General features: G+C 42.9%; 1 protein-coding gene across 5 annotated transcripts in view; it reads right to left on the reverse strand.

The window, feature by feature from the left end:
• The window catches only part of ehbp1 (EH domain binding protein 1), a 162,787-nt gene that overhangs the window by 21,404 nt on the left and 119,980 nt on the right, over positions 1-21,403 (reverse strand). For all 5 annotated transcript variants that reach the window (XM_033612644.2, XM_078160960.1, XM_033612643.2 and 2 more), the window contains 3 exons: positions 20,451-20,589; positions 19,927-20,027; positions 16,370-16,493 (listed from right to left, as the gene is read on the reverse strand). In XM_033612644.2, coding sequence (XP_033468535.1) covers positions 16,370-16,493; positions 19,927-20,027; positions 20,451-20,589 — 364 coding nt within the window. The remainder of the gene's footprint in view (positions 1-16,369; positions 16,494-19,926; positions 20,028-20,450; positions 20,590-21,403) is intronic.

Genomic DNA, 21,403 nt, shown 5'->3' on the forward strand with positions numbered 1-21,403 from the left:
TTGACCTCAGAGCTAACAGTAGACCAACCTCCAGACACCTCTCATTCCTCCACCTTAGAGGTTAAAAAGAGGTGGGGGCTCGGGCAAACAGAGTTCACATAATAGACTCACTCTGGAGATGAAATGTTCATATTGGGAGTCTTTACTTTGAACACACACATACACACACACACGTGTACATGCATGCATGCATACACACTTTCTGTTGCTTGTACAAAGGGTTGAAAAGTGTGTAATGCAGCTTTCTCTCTCTTAATTGCACACACTCCTACAGGCTGGTTTAAACCTTGCTGACTCTATGTGCTGTAGGTGCAGTGCTGGACCGAAAAACTGGACACATTTACTGCGTCCCTTTGTAATCATTCTCTGTCCCCTCTCTGATTTCAGAGGTTTGTCTGTGAATGCAATGCAGGCAGAACTCTCAATGGCTTTTATTTTTTTCCTCAGCAGCAGTTTGTCGAGTTCAAGACGCAGATTCTTTGCATCAGTTTTCTGGTCAGCTCGATCTGAACCGATCTGATCTGATTGATGGATTAGAGAAGCAGCTGCTGCAGGTGCCAGTGACAGAAAACTTTCTGTTGCTGTCGTTACATAAGTTAGACCCAGCACTGGACTACATACAGGGTGAGCCGTTTCCATGAGAAGCTGTTTTTATCTAAAGCAGGTTGGAGAAACAACAGACAAGACTAAGACGGGAGCGCTGTCGTTCTAAGAAATATAGCATTCTATTTCTATGTGACTTCACGAATGGTTAAATTTCACTTTCAGTGCACCTAGCATAATGCCGCCCCATCTGCGCACAGAGTATGCTCTGCCACGGGCACCTGTGCAACAGAGACTCAGCTGCAAAAATAGAAAATCTGTATGTGGTGGTGAATACCAATATTGCAGCAGTGTGCCACAAATAAATGAACGTGTGGAAGACCTTCAGCTCCATTATGATCCACTCAGTTTAGAGCTTACGCTCAATAGCTTATGGTACACGAAGAAAGTCAACACAGTGGTATAAAACCCCCCAGCGCCAACTAGGGTTTTGGCCGTGTAATTGCAGAGTGAAGCAGACTCATCAGCACACAAGTATAAATACTCACAACTGCGTAAGCCACTTGCCTATGCTCTGCTTAGAGCCTACAGACTACTATAAATCAGCTTAATTCAGCTCTTCACCTCTTTCAACTGTCTCTACCTTCTCATTTAATAAATGTGTGTCTACGAGTTAGTATTTGATTCTTTAACTGATTATCAAATAAAAAGACAGGCACAACAAAACAAAACAAATGCCATTCCGGAGTATTTTTCTGTTTGTCTAGCAGCAGAGCCAGCCAAGCTGTGACAATCACACAAATACAATCCTCCCCCCTCCTCAGCTCAACCCCCACATCTCTTCCTCTCCCTCCCCTCGCCCCACTCCATCAAATTGTGTTTTTGCTACAAATCAATAAACATTATCAGAGAGTGGCAGACTATGGGCTGGTGGAGGCAGCCTCTGTCTGTTAAAGCCCAGACCGCCCTGTCTCTATCACAGCCTGGGTGAGAAGGCCAGAAAGAAACAGAGACACACACACACACACACATACACACACACACAAGAAAAGGTAGACAACACAAACGCACACACAAAACTACGTGTAAGACGGAAGCAGAATACACAGATCTGCTCGATGGTCAAACAGCGAGTCTTTGATGCATGCACAGTCCTACAGGGAGCATTTTCTCACATCCATGCACACAGAAAACAATCAAAGTGAGCAGAGTGGAAAAGAAAAGAACAGCAGTGAAGCATTAAAGTGTTTAACAATAATCCCAACAGTACAGTACAGCCTGTTTTGACCATGCCACTCAACGTCAATAAGAAATTAAAAGAGAGTCTATGACGCCAGCAGCGACTTTAAACACTCTCTAACCCATTAGGTCGCTGTATCACTACTTAATGCTTGTCAGCTTGCTTTAGCTTTAGCGTCAGAAATCCTTGCTCTCTCCAACACTCTACAAGAACCATTTAACTGAGCTCTAAATAAGACAATTTTCAACCTGTCCCCACTTAGCTTGGGGCTGGAAAAGGAAAATCAGGGGGCCTGCCATACACCATTTCTCAATTACCTTTCTCATTATTGTCACCCGTGTTCATTACAACTATTATCATCCTGCCTTTTCTGTTGCACCCCCCACTTTAGGCTAGCTTAGGCCGTTGTGGCTGTCGTGTTGGATGAAGAGAAGAAGGAGAGCGGCAGAATCGAGAGCTTTTCGCAAGGCCAGAGCACTTCAGGTAATTAATATAGCAAGAGGGGGCAGAGAAGAGGAGCCGGAGAATATGTGAGTGTACGTACGCCTGTGTGTGTTTTTGCTGAAATGCCTGATTGGGGAGCTCACCTGCCGATACCCCCTAAAAGGTATTTCATTAGCGAGCCTTTTACCATACAAGCAGAGGAACAAAGCCTCTGTTACGCCTGTCTCCACTCCAACTCGACGGGGCCCTCCAGGAGGCCTGTAGCTGTGTGTGAAGAGTGGAGGAGCAGAGAGGAGAGGCGAGGAGAGGCTATCCCCGTTCATAATCTCATGACAAAAGGCAAAAAGGCATCATCCTATTAACAGCATGATTCTTCACCAGCTCATGCTAGCTCCTTTCCACAGGGGGCTCGCTTTTATTATTAAGGTGAGTGGGTGATAGCGAGCAGGAAAGGCGCCAGGCGCCTCCCTATTAGCCCTGGGACAAGAGTAGGTATGGAGGGGGAGAGGAGAGAGGAGAGACCCCATGCTAGGGTTCTGCTCGGTGCCTTTTTCTATTCTTCAGAACGAGAGCCTTCGCTTGGCCCTTTGGGGGCTGACTTCTATTAAGGTTCAGTGATTCAACACAAAAATCAAACACCTCAACACCAGTGGTGATGCTCACTGGGAAAACATCTTCAGCTCCACCTGTTTAAACTCATTTGATTCACATTACTCCTCAGCACCAACACATCCACTTACATGTCAGGGATCTGTCATTAAGGGAATGCTTACTGTGTATATTGTGAACGTTGCAGCATTTCCTGCTCAACATTCATTTTGTACATTTTGACTGATGCTCCAAACAGCATGTGCAGCACTGTTCAAGTTCCTGGCAGTAGTGTAAACTTTTGAGATCAGCTATATGATTACATTAATATAATGAATGTGCATGTAAATAAATTCCCTCACATTTCACTGCTGCTTTTGTAAAACTAAGACAACTGTGGAGTCGCTTCTGTGCCACTAAATTTAAATTTGACAGCAGTGATTTGCATCTCTTGAACATCTTCAACAGGTATTAAAGTTAAGGAAAGAGACTTAAAGTATTTGGAATGAAGGGAGCTTGGTATCCAACAGCAGCATTGCTAAAATAGTCAGTGTGTGCTTGTGTGTGAGAGACAGATGGGAGGGAAAGAGACTAGTGAGAGGAAGAGAGATTAGTCTGTTTTTCTGTTTGAGTGTTTTGTCTTCTGCTCAGTGGGGGTGCTTGCCTCTCGCCTCAGGTTACACAGGGGAATTGTGGGAAAAAATGTAGTCTGAGCTCTATTTGTAAATGACAGCAATGTTGAGCTTAGTGTTAAAACATGCTGAAGAGGTGAAGCTGGTAAATAAATATGAATGTAATGTATAAAAACTATAAATTATAATTTACTTTTTTTTTATTTCAGTGCTACTTTTACATACTTTGTTCTATTTTATTGTTTCATTCTAATTTAAATATCTGGATGTGTTTATAAATCTTCTGTGTGTAGTGTGGAGGAGGCTACAACTGCATTACATCGTGCAACACTGCATCGTGTAAAGACAATAAAACTGAACATCATAACTTTATAGCAGGCATCTCAAAGTGTGGCCTGTGGATGGTTTTTAAACGGCCTGCGGCTTGTCTTTCCAAATATACAGCACACATGATGCAAGAAGTAGCGGGTCCCGTGCTCATTTCCCATTATCTAATCTGGCCCCAGTTAAACAAAAGCTTAGACACCCCTGCTTTGTACTCACTGGGAAATTATTGGACCAATTAACATATTACATCATCAATTCACATCTTGTTGCATGTAGCTGAGTGTTGGTAGCGTAGCAATTGAAGCTCATGCTGCAGCTTCACTTATTTTACCTGCTTTATCAGTAAACATATAACCATGTTTACACAAACATCCTACACAGTTTTGAGTGCAAAGCCAAAGTTTGTCTGGACAATGACCAGAGGCAGAATGTGGCTTGTTACCCACACCTAGACGCCACTGATGAAATATCAAGTGTGTCTGCTAATGACTGGGCAACCCAGTAGGAACTTAAATGAGGGCGTACAGCGGGAGGAGCAAAAAGTCTCCAACATGCAGATTCTGTATTACTATCATTATCAATAAAAACAACAAAAGATAACTAGCTTCCTGGTTACTACAAAACCTGACATAGCAACCAACTGTTCAAACAGTGTTGCGATGAGATATCTGCACAGGTCTGCCCTGCAACTGCTCATACAGGTGCATACTAAAACAATTTACATAAATGTTAAATGCTTCAGAGATGCAAGATGCTTTTACAGAACATTTAAGCTGTGCAAGTACCCATTACTGCAAAGCGCACACATTCATTCACTTACATTAAAGTCAGAATTTAGCTAATTTAGTGTGACAGAGAAAACTTTGAGGGACCTTTAAAAGGTATGTCAAAGTACAGATACTGAAGAGATGCACTGCCTCCAACTCCACGGGCTTACAACCTGCTACACACACACACACACACACACACACACACACACACACACACCTCTCATCATCATCATCATCGTCCTCCATTCTCCTCCGTAGCCCAGTAAAAAGCCTGTGATGACCTGGGTGTGTAGCTTATTAACCTCCCCATCAGTTCTTATCAGCCAATGAATAGCCCAGTCATCTGCCCCTCCTCCTGAATCTAAGGGTGAAAAATTTCTCCTCACGTCAGGGCTATAATTCAATCCACACACAAATCATTTAAGGTGTGTGCGCACACAGACACAGACACACACACAGACACACACACAGAGGGAAGGGGATCAGTGGTAACATTTTGTCAACCTTGGTCCTGGTGGGCTTCCAAGACTGGCGTGGACCAGATGTTACTGAAATTATCTACAATTGGAGGAAACAACAGAAAGGGTGTACATGGTTTGTGTGTGTGTGTGTGTGTGTGTGTGTGTGTGTGTGTGTGTGTGTGTGTGTGTGTGTGTGTGTGTGCCCGCCTGCCTGCATGCACGAGTGCGTGTGTGTGTGCGTGCGTGTGTGAGGGCTAGAATAAATTAATGGCTGATTTCTCCCCTTGCTTTGATGGCATTAAGAGCCCTCTTCTTCTCAATGTGCCGCGTTAAATGCTTTTCTCTCCTTCTCTCTTTTCCTCCATCTCTCCCTTCTTTTTTTGACAAGCAGGGCCACCCAGCTGAAAGCAACTGATGCAAAACGCCGGAGTAATCCCCCCCTCCATCCACCACCGCCACCACCCCTCCCGCTATCTTTAGTCTTTGACACAGTAGCCATTATCTGTGGGATTTAGTTAAACCAAACCTTCATGTATTTGTTAGGCCCTGGGTTCGTTTTCTCCTCTGACTGCTCTGCTTGAGTGTGGCCGGGCTGGGGGGAGTTTTTTTTTTTTTTTTACATAATCAGTACAGCTAGCAGGAGACACATGAAGAGGGAGAATACAATGTCATCGAGCTGGATTCTGCTCAAAACGTTAAATATCTTGAAGTCTGAGCTGAAATTTGAACCTTATTTGTTTTGAATGCTGCAAAAACACCAAACTGAGACACAAGTATTTATATCAGTTAAAAGCTCCAACACAATTTATATTGCTCTAAATAATTCAACCAAACTCAACAAATGTAGAATTTAGATTTAGATATGTAAATGTATGAAATAAAGTGGCAAAGAGGAGAAAGTCTGTCTTTATATTTAAAAAAATATATAAAAAATATTTATATTGTATTATTTCCAGATTGTCACGTTATATCAACTCATTTCTATTAAACCACCCTAAACACTGAGGCCTTCCTCTGTGACTCATGCGGCTCCAGAGCTAAAAGCACTGTTATGGAATCACTGTTGAAATGTGCAGATAAGCCGGGGCTCGGTGGGGCTAAGCTAAGGTTAAGCCAGGTGGTTTAGCTCCCTGAGTATGTGTTTACACACACTGAGGTGTGAACCATTTGGGGGGCTTAGAGGGGCGGAGAAACACGAGTTGATTTAGTGCTAGTGTAAACCTCAGTACCTGTTGATGGTGTTAATTGGGACAGCTTTACACAAACATCAGCACACATCTGTAGGGTTTTCTATGCACGCCAGGAGTTAGATTTAACACACTGTAATGGAATACACACTTTGGCTAAGACAAGGAAGGGCACTGGATGTATGGTCATATTCATAGTCCTGTTAACTTATTGTTTAAAGAGATATTTTGTATTTAAATCAAAATATTGGCTTATTTTATGTAGAAATAAATTATTACGGTTTGGACATTATCTAAAGACCCAGTAAAATGAAAAATACATTTTCCTAGTTTTTTATCTTGTGGCCCTCTGTGATAATATATCTCTCGGTATGTGCCAAATATTTCTTAAAAAACAGCATCCAAGTTTTTAATATAAAAATGCCTGTCCTTTCTCTCTCTGTAAAATCCTGTGATAGGTTGATACGCTTTTAAATGTTGGATGACTCATCCTGCACTCAGGGCGTTTACAAAGGTTCATCCTATCAAGTAAGACTTTGGGTGACTAGCTAGCCACAGTGGTTACATAAAACCACACTTCACAGTTTGTGGGTTTTAGTAGCTAACAGAGTGATATGGAGAGAGACAGGACAAGATGTGTGTTTGATATCAGTGGGCAATACCTTTGTTTTCTTTTTAAAAACATTGTGGTGGAGCTCTAATTCATTTACCTCTCCCTTGTCCTCCTCCTGATCTAACAGTAAGGTGTTATGTAAGGAGCCGACAGTCCACTGTGGCTTTGTGTTGCGCAGAACTTCAAGCTCACCCACTTTTTTAGTGGTTTAAATCTCACTTTCACTGGGAAACATGTCACAGTACAGAAGCTAAAACGGGGACTTTAGGAACTCTAATTCACGTTGTTAAATAAAAAAGGGTTTGTTGAAAGATCTGTACCGAAACTCGGGCATTACGAGTATTTAAAAAATCCGAAATGAAACTCAGACTTTGTTCTCGATGGTTTATAAATTGATTTAAAAGCATCATTCCCTCATTTAGCTTTAAACACACGCCCACACACAGGTGAAGACACTCATAAGTTATTTATATTTGTAAAGGAGAGAAGGGAGTAGAGAAATTTCTGAATGAAAAAGTGTGTGAGAGAGAGCAGCGATAACCCCCAGTGGAGGACAGCCCCCCCTTCAACCTGCTGACAGACAGCTGCAATCTTTTTAGCATAAGTGGCTCCGCCTGCTCCATTAGCAAAGAGAAGGAGGGTGTGTGTGTGTGTGTGTGTGTGTGTGTGTGTGTGTGTGTGTGTGTGTGAGGAGGGGGAAGCTCGACCCCCCCTGGGGTAGATGTTAGAACAAATTTGAGGGGTGTCATATTACACGCCTTGTGACAAGAGGCAGAGGGGAGGTGAACGATGAATTTGCTTGATGAATTAATCTGCGGACCAGTAATGGCTCTGCTAACAACATTAGTCATCCTTCTCACATCTCCATGCTGCGACTCACTAGTTCTTCCCCCCTCGTCTCTCTCTGTTACACAATCACTGCATCCGTTCCTTCTCCGTCTTCACTCCCTGTCTGTTTCTCCCTTCACTCACAGGTTTGCTTAAGGGCAACAGCTCAGTCGTGTCACTACACTGCATCAACAAAATATATTTGTTTTGCTGAAAAACATCAAATCTTTGAAGGTAAAGACGAATTAAGTCTTCAGTTCTGTCCCTAATGTGTTTGTAAATGTGTCAAATAAATCCTTTCAATCTGGAATAGCATTACGTTACAGCTGACACCAAACACCAGCACTTACTGCCACTGGCCCTGACTGCAGCTTTGATTCAATACACAAATGCAAAATTGCTGTGTTTAAATAGATATTTAAATGGAAATGTATCGGAAAAGACAGCTGTTGGTATTTGTAGCCTGGAGTGCTCATTACAATGGGAAATGGGGAGGAGTGTGTATGAGGGGGGTGATGACAACGGCAGCATGGCGAGCAGCTGTGTTAGCAAGTGAATGGTGTAATTACTGGCCAAACCTCTGTCATTAACCTGCATTGTGGAGTGCCACCACATCTGTTACCATAAGAAAGCCTTGATTAATTGACTGCAAGGTTGAAATTCAATTATGTTGTTGGGTCGCAGTTTGTTAACTAACTAATAATCGACCACATAAAAAAACAAACAACAAAATAACAAATATCCCACGTGAATCTGAGCTACACGGGAATGCTTCTCCTTTTAATTTAAGTTTTCTAACAGATGGAAGCAGGATAAAGTTTGCATTAACAAACGTAGAGGTGGAGCAAAACAGGTGGATTAAAACATGACAGCTTCACTTCAAAGAGTCAAATTAACCCTTAAGATGTATTTAATGAAAGACGGTTTTCAGCCGCAGCACAAAAACAATCAATTAAATCCACAGTGCTTTATTTTTCTGGTTTATTTGATTGCGTGCATCACTGTGCTGCTTAAGAGTGTGCAGTACAGGCCCCTCTGTATGTGTGGGGACATATTCAATGTGTTTGTTAATGTGTAACTTGTGTGTATATGTGTGTGTATTCTGTGTTTGCATGCGCGTGTCTGTGACGATGTGTTTGGCAGCTTGCAGCACGGTTTGTTGGACCGGCTGCTGCATGGGGTCTCAGGCAGAGAGGCGGCTGATGAAAGCATTGGCGGGATGCTCCAATAAAGAGCAGATTATCATAAGCGGCCATTGTCCACCTCCCAATTCTCTCCAACACCCCCCCTCCCCTCCACCTCCCACCATCCCCACTTACTCACCCCTCTGCTGAAAATGTTAATCGGCCCTATCGCTGGCAGGCTGAGGGAAGGAGGAGAGACTGGCCCAGTCGGAACAACTTTAACTGATTAAGAGGGAGCGTGGAAAAATATTTAGGGTGTACGAAAAATAAAAGCAGGGACAAAATCATCACAGAGGAGGAAAGTGAAACCCAAAAAGAAAGGACAAAAAAAAATAAGAAGGAGCACACAGTAATTCCTGCTCTAGTTTACAAACAAATTTAACTTGCACATCTCTGGGATGTGGCGAGCAGCTACACCCCCCTTTCCCTCCACCCTAACTCCCTCCCTCCCGTTGACTCCATCCACCCAGCTCGTTTTATCTGAAGATTCTCAGACAATGCCTAGAGGATCCCGTTCCCTAATCTTCCTAAAAATCCCCCTTTCATCCCCACTGTTAAAGAATGTATGAAAGGCTGACACTGAGCGGGAGAAAAAAAAAAAAGAAGCAGCGCACATCTGGGAGTGAGGGTGGTGTCACTGTGCCGGACTGGGAGTGGGTGGGGGGGACAGAAAGCACAGGGGAGGCAGGAGCTCAGCATTGGTCGCTTGTGCAGAGTCCTTGCAAGTTGACTAATTAAATTGTTTTGCTGCTCAAACATTCAAATGGCCGAGGAGATTAAGGGCATGAGCGGGGATGGGAGTGTATATGTGTATATGTGTGTGTGTGTGTGTGTGTGTGTGTGTGTGTGTGTGTGAAGGGGGGGGGTGTTAATCTGTGTTCTGACCCAGTTGAACCTTGGAGTCACTCACACACACACACATTTTCACACAAAACAAAAAGCTCAAATCCTTTGTTTTGTCCCCTCAAAGGCAAGAAAAAGGCAATGGGGTTTTAAAGGAGTGATCCCTAGATTTCTTTTCTTCCCCCCATAGGGAAGAACAGTGCATTTGCTCCTGAAGTGAATTCAAGATGACCACAAACACATTCCACCGCGGTCTGATACAAAACCATTCGATTGAAAGTGAGTGCTCTTTTCGTAACCCTGACAACAACAACAAGAAAATGACCAAAGGCTTCAAAAAGGAGACGCATCTTCTTTTTGGCCGTGTCTATCTCAGTCGCCATGAGCTTAGCTTACGAATTGGGTGTGTGATTATGGATAAACAACAGACGCAATCTCTCTCTGCTCAACAATTTCAATCACAACTCACGCCGTGGACAAGCCTTCAGCGTAGCCCGTGTTTATTTTCAAGTCTACCTTTGTTGGGAGAGCCATGATTGAAGCTTAATGTTATTTCGTTTTCAAAAGGGCACTTTTTTTTCAAACTCCAACAAAATACAACAGAGAGAAAAAGACAAGTTGTAAAATGTGGCACCTGAAAAACAAAGTGAACGTTGATTAAAGCCATCACCAAAACCTCTCTCCCTCCATCTTTCAGTGTGTGAACTGGGGAGGGTATTATAGTCTAAACACTTTTTCTTCTGTCAGTGCTGAAAGATTAGACTGGTTATCCCATTAAAGTTGGTAAAATGCCATTCTTGTGTCTTTAAGCTCTCGTATAGGAGGTCAAGATGAGTCTGCCTGCGCTTACAAGGCGGGCACGGATGTAATCTGCCCAAAGTTACAATAATTAATGTTAAGCTTCTTCAGCAATACGTTTGTGAAAGAACTGGCTCTGATAATATACTTAAAGCTGCACACGCTGTTTGTGTTGCTACAACAAGACAAGGCAGGGGCTTGATGTGCATGCGTATATGTGAGTGTGTGCGTGAGTGCCTATGCCACTCACGTAGCCCAAGCTTAAATCTTTAGTCAAACTATAAGCTGATGCTGCCACAATGCTGGATTAGGACGACAGGCATGGGAAAAAGAGTGAGAGGCCGGCTCACTTGATGCTAAGAAATATAAACGTAATACACAATGATGCCTGATCCATCACCATTAGTGTTTGGACTACACATGGAGGATCTGTGGAAATTTGAACACATTACCAACCTGAAAAATAGCTTCAAAAGAAGGAAAATAAATTTAAAAGCAATCCTCTGTGGATTACAATTTCAAAATATGAGTTTAAAGATAGTACATCACAGAGTAGTGATCTTAAATCTCATAATCCCTGATAATGGCAAATAAAACAAAAACAATTAGATGAATCAGAATTCGCTCACAGGCCTCAGTCTGGATGACTGTGATTTAGAGCCACAGGTTGACGTTTAAGCCGCTCTGCAATCCTCCACACAATCACACACCAAGTCGAGGCCAGCAACCCTTTCCAACGTGACGGCATTGACAGTCCGTTCTGTCCCTTTCTCAGATACTGAGGGGGATAGGCTGCATGTGTAAAGTACATTAAGCTCTTGCCGGATCCCTCCTTGTGCCATTCTCCTCTCGTCGACTCGCAGACACAAAGGCAGATTAAAGGAGCGCGCGCCATAAAAACCCTGTGTCAATCTTATCGGCTTCGAGTGCAATTTTTAAACATATGTTAATCTGGGAGAGCTAAAACTCATTCTCTTCTCTCTCTGCTTGTTTATCTCTTATCAAATGCGCAGTAGGTGAGAGGCAGCTTTACGGTGCGGCTAAGTGCCATTATTTGGATAATTGCGTCCATTGTTGCAGGTTATATAGCTATTTGAAATGGGAGGTGTGTGTAAATAGGTGCAGGGGCCAGGTAGGGGGTGGCTGAGATATATTCAAACAGGGGCCAGGGGATTTTCTGCGAAGGCTACAAGATGCATTTGAATGCTTCTTCATACCTCAAGCTGAATTTTCAATAAGGAGGGTTTGATATATTTTTCTGTGTAACAATACCTTTAGAAAACTAACAATGCCAAGGTCAGAGGCATTACATGCATCGCTAGAAACACAATAACGATGAATGGGATCTTAATTCTGATGAAAATTAGCATGGTAATAAAACACGTATTAAAGACGCCATCAAAAGTTTTAAATCTGTGCATGCTGTGCAGCACTATGTATAAAGGTTACATAATAGTTAAACTAAAGTTTTACACTTAAAGACAGCCATGTAATAATGCTCTGGAGCGTATGTAATTAATACACAGCTTCTGTTGAAATGCACAAATATTCTTCTCGTATAATCAATAAACTCGTATAAATATTTGGTTTTTATGTGTTGCAGGAGGTGAACGTTCTCCTAATGTTGCATGTGTGAAGGACATTGCTCCCAGTGGTGCAAGAATAACAAGTTCATTAGTCGAGGGGGGGCGCCGCAGGAATTCAAATTCCCCCCCGACCCGGGCCTGGCTTCTGATTGGCTGGCTGCGTCGGCATGGCGAGACTCATTAGAGCCCAGCAGTAATTAAGAGTTGTTAGAAAGTGAATTCTCCAACCGCAGATTAGAAAATTAAACTATTTACTGATTACATATTAATAGAAGACAACAATGGCGCTTGCCATAAGCTTGGAAGGCAACCAAGGAATAAATCTGTGTACTTAATTACCATAAACAATGGGGGCATAGAAATGGAGTTTTATGCACACTCCCTCCTGTAATGTGTCTGATATCAGAAGACACTTGACAATTCTTGTTCAATTATCTCTATTATTTAATGTGCTGTGAACTGCCTCTGAGTAAATAAATTAACCACCCCAATTACTTGGGATTCATCTGGGGAGGGCCACGGCGTAATAGAAAATGCCGCAGAAAGCTGCATAGTGCCCAAACCAGGGGAGAGAGGAGGGGAGGAGAGGGGGTGTGTGGAAAAGGAGGGAGTGCAGGGGTGAGAGAAAGGAAAAGGAAATAGAGATTCACAGGGATAAAAAGGAACAGAGCGAATAGAAGTGATGCAGAGGGTTGAGAAAGAAAGAGTAACAGAAAGAGAGACAAGAAAAAAGAAATAATACAGACAAAGAAAGCACAAATAAAATGAAGAAAGTAACAGGAAGTTACTTAAAACAGGAAGATTATTTAAGACTTCATTCCTTGTGGCAAATATACACACACATATAAGCAGAATAACAAACTCTTTACTGAGACAACAGAGGAAAATAGAAAGAGGGAATGACAGCGAGAGCATGTGATATCAAAGAAGGGAATACTGAGGACCAGCAGAGCACAGTGGATCTTCCCAGGCTTTCTGCTGGTGGAGCAGAGAGATGAACAATCAGTCATGGGTCAGTCGGTCTGTCTGTTCACATCTGCCCATCAGTCCTGCAGCGCTGTGCACTACCACAGCACCACTGCACACTGAGCTCACCCAAACTTACCTCAAGAGGTCTGGATCATATGATCATATGCACCGCTATGACATCCACCCCGCTTAGAAAGTCTATGAACAAACTCCACACTGTTCTAGGTATACTCTACACACATTATTTAACAGATGGCTAATATAAAACTGTATGGGAATACTCAATAAAGCACATTTGTACAATTTTTCAGAATACACTAATTCAAAAGCGCTGCTAACCTCTAAGTAGAAACTCTGTTTAAAGAGATCTGTAAATCTCTCAACACATCAACAGCTATGTCCTCCTCTCTTCATTACTCCTCAGTAGCCTTCACTGCACCTCTACCTCTTGGTGCTGACCCAAGTTCCCCTTAAATGATCACATTTTAAACTTACTACCTAATCCTTCGTTGAGATCACATCAGAATCCAGCTCAATTAAAAAAGTGGAAAGAGGTGTCAGATTAGTTTCCTGTCTGAGCTCTTCTTGAGAAAGACCTGCTCTGAAAGGCTCAACTGCTTGTCTCAGGTTTGTAGAGTAGAAACACACAGTTCTGTTTCTACTGAGTTGTGATACCTGTGTCATGTGACAGGTGATGTAGTTTTACTGCCAAGAGCTGCAGTGTTTTGAGTTGCAGCCGTGTTTCAGAGTATTACTGTTTTAGTCTTGGTTTACTTTGGGCAGAGACACAAGAGTTTTGGAGGCAGGAGATGAAGATTGGTGGTGGATTTCATGACCAGGTATTAATTCATTCAACTGGGGAGTGGTAGGAGACCACCATGTTTTGTCCAGCATGCATGCTAATGTCCAGTATTGTGTACACTAGCAAGCCAAAAAGCTGAAACTGGTGATTGGCTTTGTTGAGATTTAATATACTCGTCATAAGGAGAACGTCACAACTTTTATTGGCACCTAAGAAAAGAGCTAATTCTGTGAAATTAATTTAATTGCACTGTGACTGAAGTCCCAAAATTGAACCAGGCATCTGATTGAACATCTAATTAGACATTAGGGAAATAAAATGATATCTGGACATTGGCTGGTCTTCAAAAGTGTGGCTGGCAGAGTGAAAGATATCAACATCTGCTGGAAGCTGGTGGTAATTTCTCACCATGTCCCCTTGAAAAGTGCAGGCACCAGTCAGATGTGATGGATCAATACCGGATGTTTTGCTTACAGCCAATCAGCCACAACTTCAATCAGACATTCTGGAGTCCCGAGAAAAAATATCTATCATCTATGACAGCCTATAGAAAGGTGACCTCAGTTGCTGAGGTGATAAAGGTTACTTTAGTTACCACCTGTCACTGGCGCATCTCGCTCTGATGCCTCCAGACCCTGGCCTAAAGGCCCAATCCATAACCTATTGGATGAGTCTCTGGGATAAGTGCTGCAAAATGAGATATGGAAACAGAAATGCACTTTCAGGAAGTGAGCAACGTGCTCAACATCATGCGGCAACTTTTTGTACTCCTGTGCTGCGACACAATGCCAGTGTGGAATCAGTAACCGTTTGAAGGTGCCTGTTCTTATTTTGTAATGAGCAACAAGATGATAACTATAAGCAGCACTGACCGAATGTGGCACTTCAAAGATGTAGCTTTATAGTATATAACACACAATATATCACCTGTATATATATTGCACTGCCTCACCGAGTAGTCCGTGTGTTGACTTGTGGAAACCACATTTTCTCAATTTCATTCCCCACTGATGTTATAAGGAGGTGAAAAGCAACCAAGGTGAATTTCTCTTCGTGATATCCTTTTATTATTTTGTCCTCGCCTTCCCTGTTGTCACCCTCTTCCTTTTCTAGTGAATGATATTTTTCAGGAGGGGACTGCAGGTACATATATATATTTATATAACTATATAAAGAGAAATCTTTATGGCTGAAGGTGTTTGGAAGTAAATAACCTGGCGTCTTGCTGGCTAGCGGCTGGTTTATCAGTGGGTGAAGAAGAAGAAGGAAAAACAGCCCTTCAGATTGACACAATGGCGTGCGCTCCGACAGGGGAAGAGGGCACGGAAGCAGGGAGGGAGGCGAAAAGGAGGAGAGCGAACACAACAAACGGAGGAGAGATAGTCTCGATATCAGGACCCAAATGGGATGGGGAAGGTGAGCGTAAATCCCACCGCCCCAGTTTCCTTTTCTAAAAACCTCCTCTTCTATCCTCCCCTGTGTTGCTTTTTTAGGATTTTGGGGGCTAAATCCACCAAGGTGGGCACTGATATATCAGAAAAAGCATGAGAGCTGCTCCTAAATTACTACAGCAAACACTGTAGCTACACTTTCAGAACATTTGCAAAATTTTACACTTCCTGGAACCATGTTTTTCTGTCTCCAGCAGCAGTCTTGGGTGAGGAATGGGATGGTTTAGTATCACAAATGGGATGCTATTCTCCAATTTCAGTTAGGGACTTAACGGAGCCAAGGCCCCTCTTTTGGCTCGGCACACTGTCTCATGTCTTAACAAGGCTTTACCCCCGGCCAAATCTTAAATAAAAACCTTCCGAATCTGGCTCTGTACGCCAAACCAGATTGCACTTTGTATGCGCGGGTGTGTAAGCATTTGTGTGTGTCTGTCGTGGATTTGTGAACTGTGTCAGCGCTCATGTTGTGTTGCCTCGTGGTTTTTTTTTTTGTTTTTTTTTTACATTTCTTTGCCTCTCCCTCTCGCCTCCCTTTAACTCACCCCCGTCTTTCCTTATACAGCATATCAATGAAGGCCAGATATGTACTAGGGGAAGGAGGGTGTGTGCGCGTGTATGTGTGTAGCCGTGCATGGCTGAGCGCACTGTTCAATAGTGTGGAGGCTGGCTGGCTGGGGCCGCGGCTGGCAAACGGCTGCAGCGGAGACTTCGGCTGGGGCTCCACTATCGCACCCAGTTATCGTTTCCCCCATGAAGGGCTCCCTTATCACCCCAGCCCAGAGAGGTCTCCCTTCTTCTCCCATCCCCGAGACACACTCCTACTCTCCCTCCCCACACACCCTTCCCCTCCCTTCTCCACCTCCTCCTCCTCCCTCACCCCCCCAATCCCCTCCTTTCATATCCACCCAGCGCTCCGTCGTGCAACATTCAACCGAGAGGGAGGGAGAGAGGGAGAGAGAAGGGGGGGGGGCTTCAAAGATTCTCTCTCACACAAACGCACACATAAACACACACAAACTCCCTGAGTGTACATGCGTGTGTATGTGCGTGCGTACGCTCAATTTGCCAAAACAGTTTTTCCAGTGTAATTGGGCTTGGGGTACCTGTGTCCATGAGATAGCGCAGCCTCTTCTCCACGCGAGCTGCTCGGGCGTCTATGTGCCTCTGCTCGCTCTCCAGCGCAGACAGCTCCCCAACCACATACTGACTGGTGTCTTTGAACGCCTTCTGTCAACCAGAGAGAGAGAGACAGAGTCAGGGAGAGAATGGTTATGAGAGAAAAGGAAGAGTTGTGCGATATAGCATTAAACAGAGGCAGAGAAAAAAGGATGGAGGGATGAGACAGAACGAGGGAGAATAGAGGAGTATAGAGAAGGAATGAAGCAAAAAGGTAATGCACGAGGGGAAAAAAGAGGAGGGAGAAGAATGAAAAAGAAATGAAAAGCAGAGGGAGCGGAAATGTATGAATAGATGTGCATAAATCTGTCATACATAAAACAAAAGAGAATTTTGCCAAAGAAGAGTTTACTTTCACAGTAAGAGATAAAACAAACGGCTAATGACTAACTCATGTTTCTTCTGAGCTTCGTCTGAAGCAGCTTTAAACACCTAATCACTGTGAATGAAGATGTACTGAAGTAAATCTTTACTTACACCAAACAACTGAAGTAACACTTGCAAATTTTAAGGAATTTTCTTATATAATCATTGGCAATATTACTGATAGATAATCGAACAAATGACCTGCTCTTTTCAAAGCTCAGCCTAAGTTAAATACGAATCTAAATCAAAAATAAAACTCATGAAAATTACTTGAATTACAGATCTATCTAACTCCTTAACATAAATGTGTGGTAAATGATGGGATGATAATCAAAGGTAGGATCAGTTAAAGAACTAGTAGGTCCAATGAACAGCTAAGATGAAAAGCTGCAGGCGACAGGTGTTGGCTCAAACCTCCTACACGACATCAAGCGAAGCTACACCTTTACTGTGTCACTGTATTGAAAACTACTCCTTACTCTACTGCATCAAAGGCTCTGATCACTGTTTACACTGAAGCAGTTAATCCAACTGTGTTGATTAATGGATGACAGATAAATCTTTCACATATCCGAAAGCACTTTGCGCTGCATGTACAGTCCGCACTTCTGTCTCTAGGAGTTACAACACACACCTTTGGGACTGTTATCTCTGCACATAGAACATATTTTTTATACTTCATACTGTGAACTTCATGGTCAAGATTCCTGCACAAAACTCTACAGCTCTTTCATTTTAAAAACAGATATATGGTACATACGTTTTAGAATTTACTTCCGTATTTTTACTTTTTACTGTAATTTTTTCTATTTATGTTTCTTGACTTTTGCAGTACTTGCTTTTTATCTTTTTATTTTCTCCAACTATATTAACTTGGGACAGCAGTGGCAAAGTCAATAGGGATGGGGCCTAGATAGTCAGTGGTTCAAGTCCTCATACGGACAAAGTACGGTTCAGTGCCAGTTCACCTCCTGGGCACTGAAGAGGGGCCCTTAAGCAAGGCAATGAAACCCTGAACTGCACCAGGGGCTCTGTTCATGGCTAACCCTGTGCTACCCCCTTGCTGTCTGTGTGCGCTGTGTGTGTAGGGAGAATTCACAAAACGACCCATTTCAAATGCCAATTGCCTGAAAACTGTGTAGATTGACAAATAATAGTCATTTTCTAAATTTGATTTATTGTTATGCACCAAAATATAAAAGCAAATTGAGAATGAAGCTGATTCTGGGCATATTTTCCAGTTACATCTCACACTTTTGACATCCAGTTCTCAATCAGTCAATACAGGTCACATTATAGTCATCTCTCACTGAGCTTTAATTCTGAACTTTTCAATAGTGGACATCGTTCATGTGGTTTTTCCTTAATGTTCCTGAGCACTTTATTTAATTGCCAAATGTGCAAGTGTTTAAAATAAATTCAAATCACAAATCTACAGCCCTGAAGTTTCTAAATAGTTTCCTGTTCTGAGTATTTACTAAACTGCAAAAATAAACCTGTCTTCAATACTTTTTTTGCAGTGTAGTATAAACCCACCTGCAGGTTAAATGTCTCCATAGTTACACCAAACCTTACATCCAGCTCTCCTTCCCCACATGTACACACTCTGCCAATTCAGATAAGTCTTTATTCCAACTTCTCATACACACAAACACCAGCCACTCCATAACTATACATACTTAGACACACACACACTGCTCTATAACCATATGCACTTAATACACACTTCATTTTTGACCCTTCTTCACCTCTGTCTCATGACTGCTTGCTATTCTCCTGAGAAACTCCTCTGAGTGAGGAAAATGTTTATTCAAATTCACTACTGAGGATGCATCCGAAAAAATATCTCCATTTTACTGCTGATGCACTTCATTTTTCTTAATGGGAAGGAGAACTAGTGAGCAGAAGAGAGAGAGAAAGTTTTTTTTTTCCATTCCACCCAGGCCAGCACTTTTTCCTGCACTCTTCCCAGTGTGTGAGTGTGTGGCTCTGCGCACGTGTGATTTGTGCATGTGTGTTGATTCCCAGCAGCCTCCCCTTCCCCCCCTCCTCCCTCCTCCTCCTCCTTGCGCGCTCTCGCTCTATCACCATATTTTTCCTTGGCAAATCAATTTTACACATGATCAGCCCACTCCCCTTGCCGCGCTCGGCCCAGCCGTAATTAAGAGGAGGGAAATTACCATATATATTATATTAATGCAAACATCATTCAGCAGGTAATTCTTGGCTGATCGGGATAATGGAAAGGTTGAACACCCATTAACCCTGGGGCCCAGGCTCTGGGAGGAGGAGTGCGTGTGTTTGGTTGTGTGTGCGCGCGTGCATGGGACTGGGGTGGAGGGTGCAGGGTCGAGGGTAAGAGAGGGTTGCATGCGAAGAGAGATTCACCCTATGGTCTCCAGTGGCACACACACTCGCACACACACACACACAAATAATAGCACTCTTATAGACACTCTTTATACACACAAGTTCAAACACAGGCTGAGAAGAGAGTGTGAGTGTGTGTGTTAGTGTGTGTGTGAATACACTTGAAGGACATGTAGGCACACAACTTCTTTGCAGACACACACGCCTCTAAATGGCAGCTGATATCTACCATTGTTATAATTAAAATGGCAGTCTGTTAGATCAATACTTGGGTGTCTGTGGAGAAGAGAGGACAGTAGAGAGGGAAAGTGTGTGTGTGTGTGTGTGTGTGTGTGTGTGTGTGTGTGTGAAGGGATGAGAGGTGGACAAGGTGAAGAGGAGGAGGGAACATTAAGCAGAAGAGCTCGGTGACAGATTTATTTAAGACAAGACGGGAGAGACAGAAAGAAAGCTTTATAACAGAAAATAAAAAAAGGCCAAGTGGGAGAAATTATGGGATACAACCTCCCACCTCACTCCCCAGATCCCTAACTCATCTATTTTACCTTGCAGAGTCCACAATAAAAGCTTCACAAAGCTACAGCCGTGGGCAAAGTAGACCAAAAGGTCTTTGATGGTATGGATTTTATAATTTTTCCCAGATTTTTCTGGTAGTTGTTGCAGGTGAGATGAAGTGATGAAGTTTACGGCACCGATTAAAAACCCTCTGCAAACACAAGTATAATTTAGGGAAAAGAAAATGACAAACCTCTTCTTCAAATGGTCTGCGAATATCGAGGTCCGTCGGCGAACCTCTGTCCTCCTCAGCCTTCTTCAGATCCTCAGGAATAGACTTCTGCCTCTTCACCTCTGGTGAGATGACGGACAGACATTCACAATGAGATACAATTAAGACGTTGAGAGATTTATTTAAGTTGTGTTGTTGATCTATCATAGCATAGATATGTTGTTTAACATGCTTAGAGTGCCAGGTGGCTGGTGGAGTCTGCGGAGACTGCATTTTCAGTATGCTTTACATGGTGCTTGATATTATGGAGTTGAATTGCTGACTGTGGTAAGAAGAAAAAGAGGCAAGGAACGGTAAAAGAAGACCTTCATCAAGCTGGTGTCAAACAGCAGAATCATTATTTAGCCTCTGTGAACATCCCGCATGTTACCTGCTATCAGGTGTGAACTAGATGAATGTGAGTCAAGTGTTGCTCTGTGCAAATATACCTCCCTGGGTAAATACTGTATGCATAGAGTGTGTGTTTGTGTTGCATTGTCCCCCACCTGGTCTGCTCTCCACGTACTGGCTGAAGGACTTCAGCTGTGTTTTCCTGACTGCTGAATCCTTGGTGAAGACCACTGGGCTACGCAACCTCTCTGTCGCTCTGCGCAGCCGCTCTGCTCGCAAATCCTCAGCGTTATTCTGTCAGACACAGACAAGATGTGGACAAGTGTTGTTTACTGTTGATGCTGCATGTCACAGGAATATAACAGAGAGCATTCAACAGTGGTTAGTTTTACTGATTCTGACAAAAAAGCTGAGGCTACAGATGGGATAATTCGCAAAAAAGGTAGTAGCACTATGTCAAACCTCAAAATGTGCTATAAATGTGTGTTTATCTCTGTTTTAAACAGAGATATTCTCTGAGACATCTTCGGGATAAAAGGATGCAGTAAACTCACTAGTGATGCGTCAGTAGAGACCAGCCTATTTTTTCACTGATAATGCTACAATGTTTACAACAAATCATGTTGAAATCATCACAACGTTAATGTTACCCATTACCTGTTAGCAGCCTGTATTAGGCCATACCATAAATAAATCTAACTGCAATGTAAGGCAGTATACAGTGCACATGTCCAGCCATGATGTTTCAGTTCTCCTACAACAGCTGATCTGTTTTGTTCTCAAGATGATGAGATATGGAAAGACGGGTGTTAGCAAAGTGCAAAATGAGAGTTCAACTCCATATGATGGCTGCTGTAAAAAAAAAAAAAAAAGAAAAAAAAAAGAAAAGATTACCTATAAACCCCTCCACACAAATGGAGAAGTTGGTTAAACTTCAAATTACTGACTTAAAAAACAATGTCAGCGATTAGTCTGCTGCCTCTCCACATCTCGTCTATTATTCTGTCAGCCTCTACCAGCCACTTAGATCTGCTCTCAGGCTTTTATTAGGCAGCAGCAGTTTCAGGATTTCACAGCTGCTCTGTGATTATTGTGACCAAACACACAC

The sequence above is a fragment of the Epinephelus lanceolatus genome, chromosome 17 (genome assembly GCF_041903045.1).
Source record: "Epinephelus lanceolatus isolate andai-2023 chromosome 17, ASM4190304v1, whole genome shotgun sequence".
Classification (NCBI taxonomy): Eukaryota; Metazoa; Chordata; class Actinopteri; order Perciformes; family Serranidae; genus Epinephelus; species Epinephelus lanceolatus.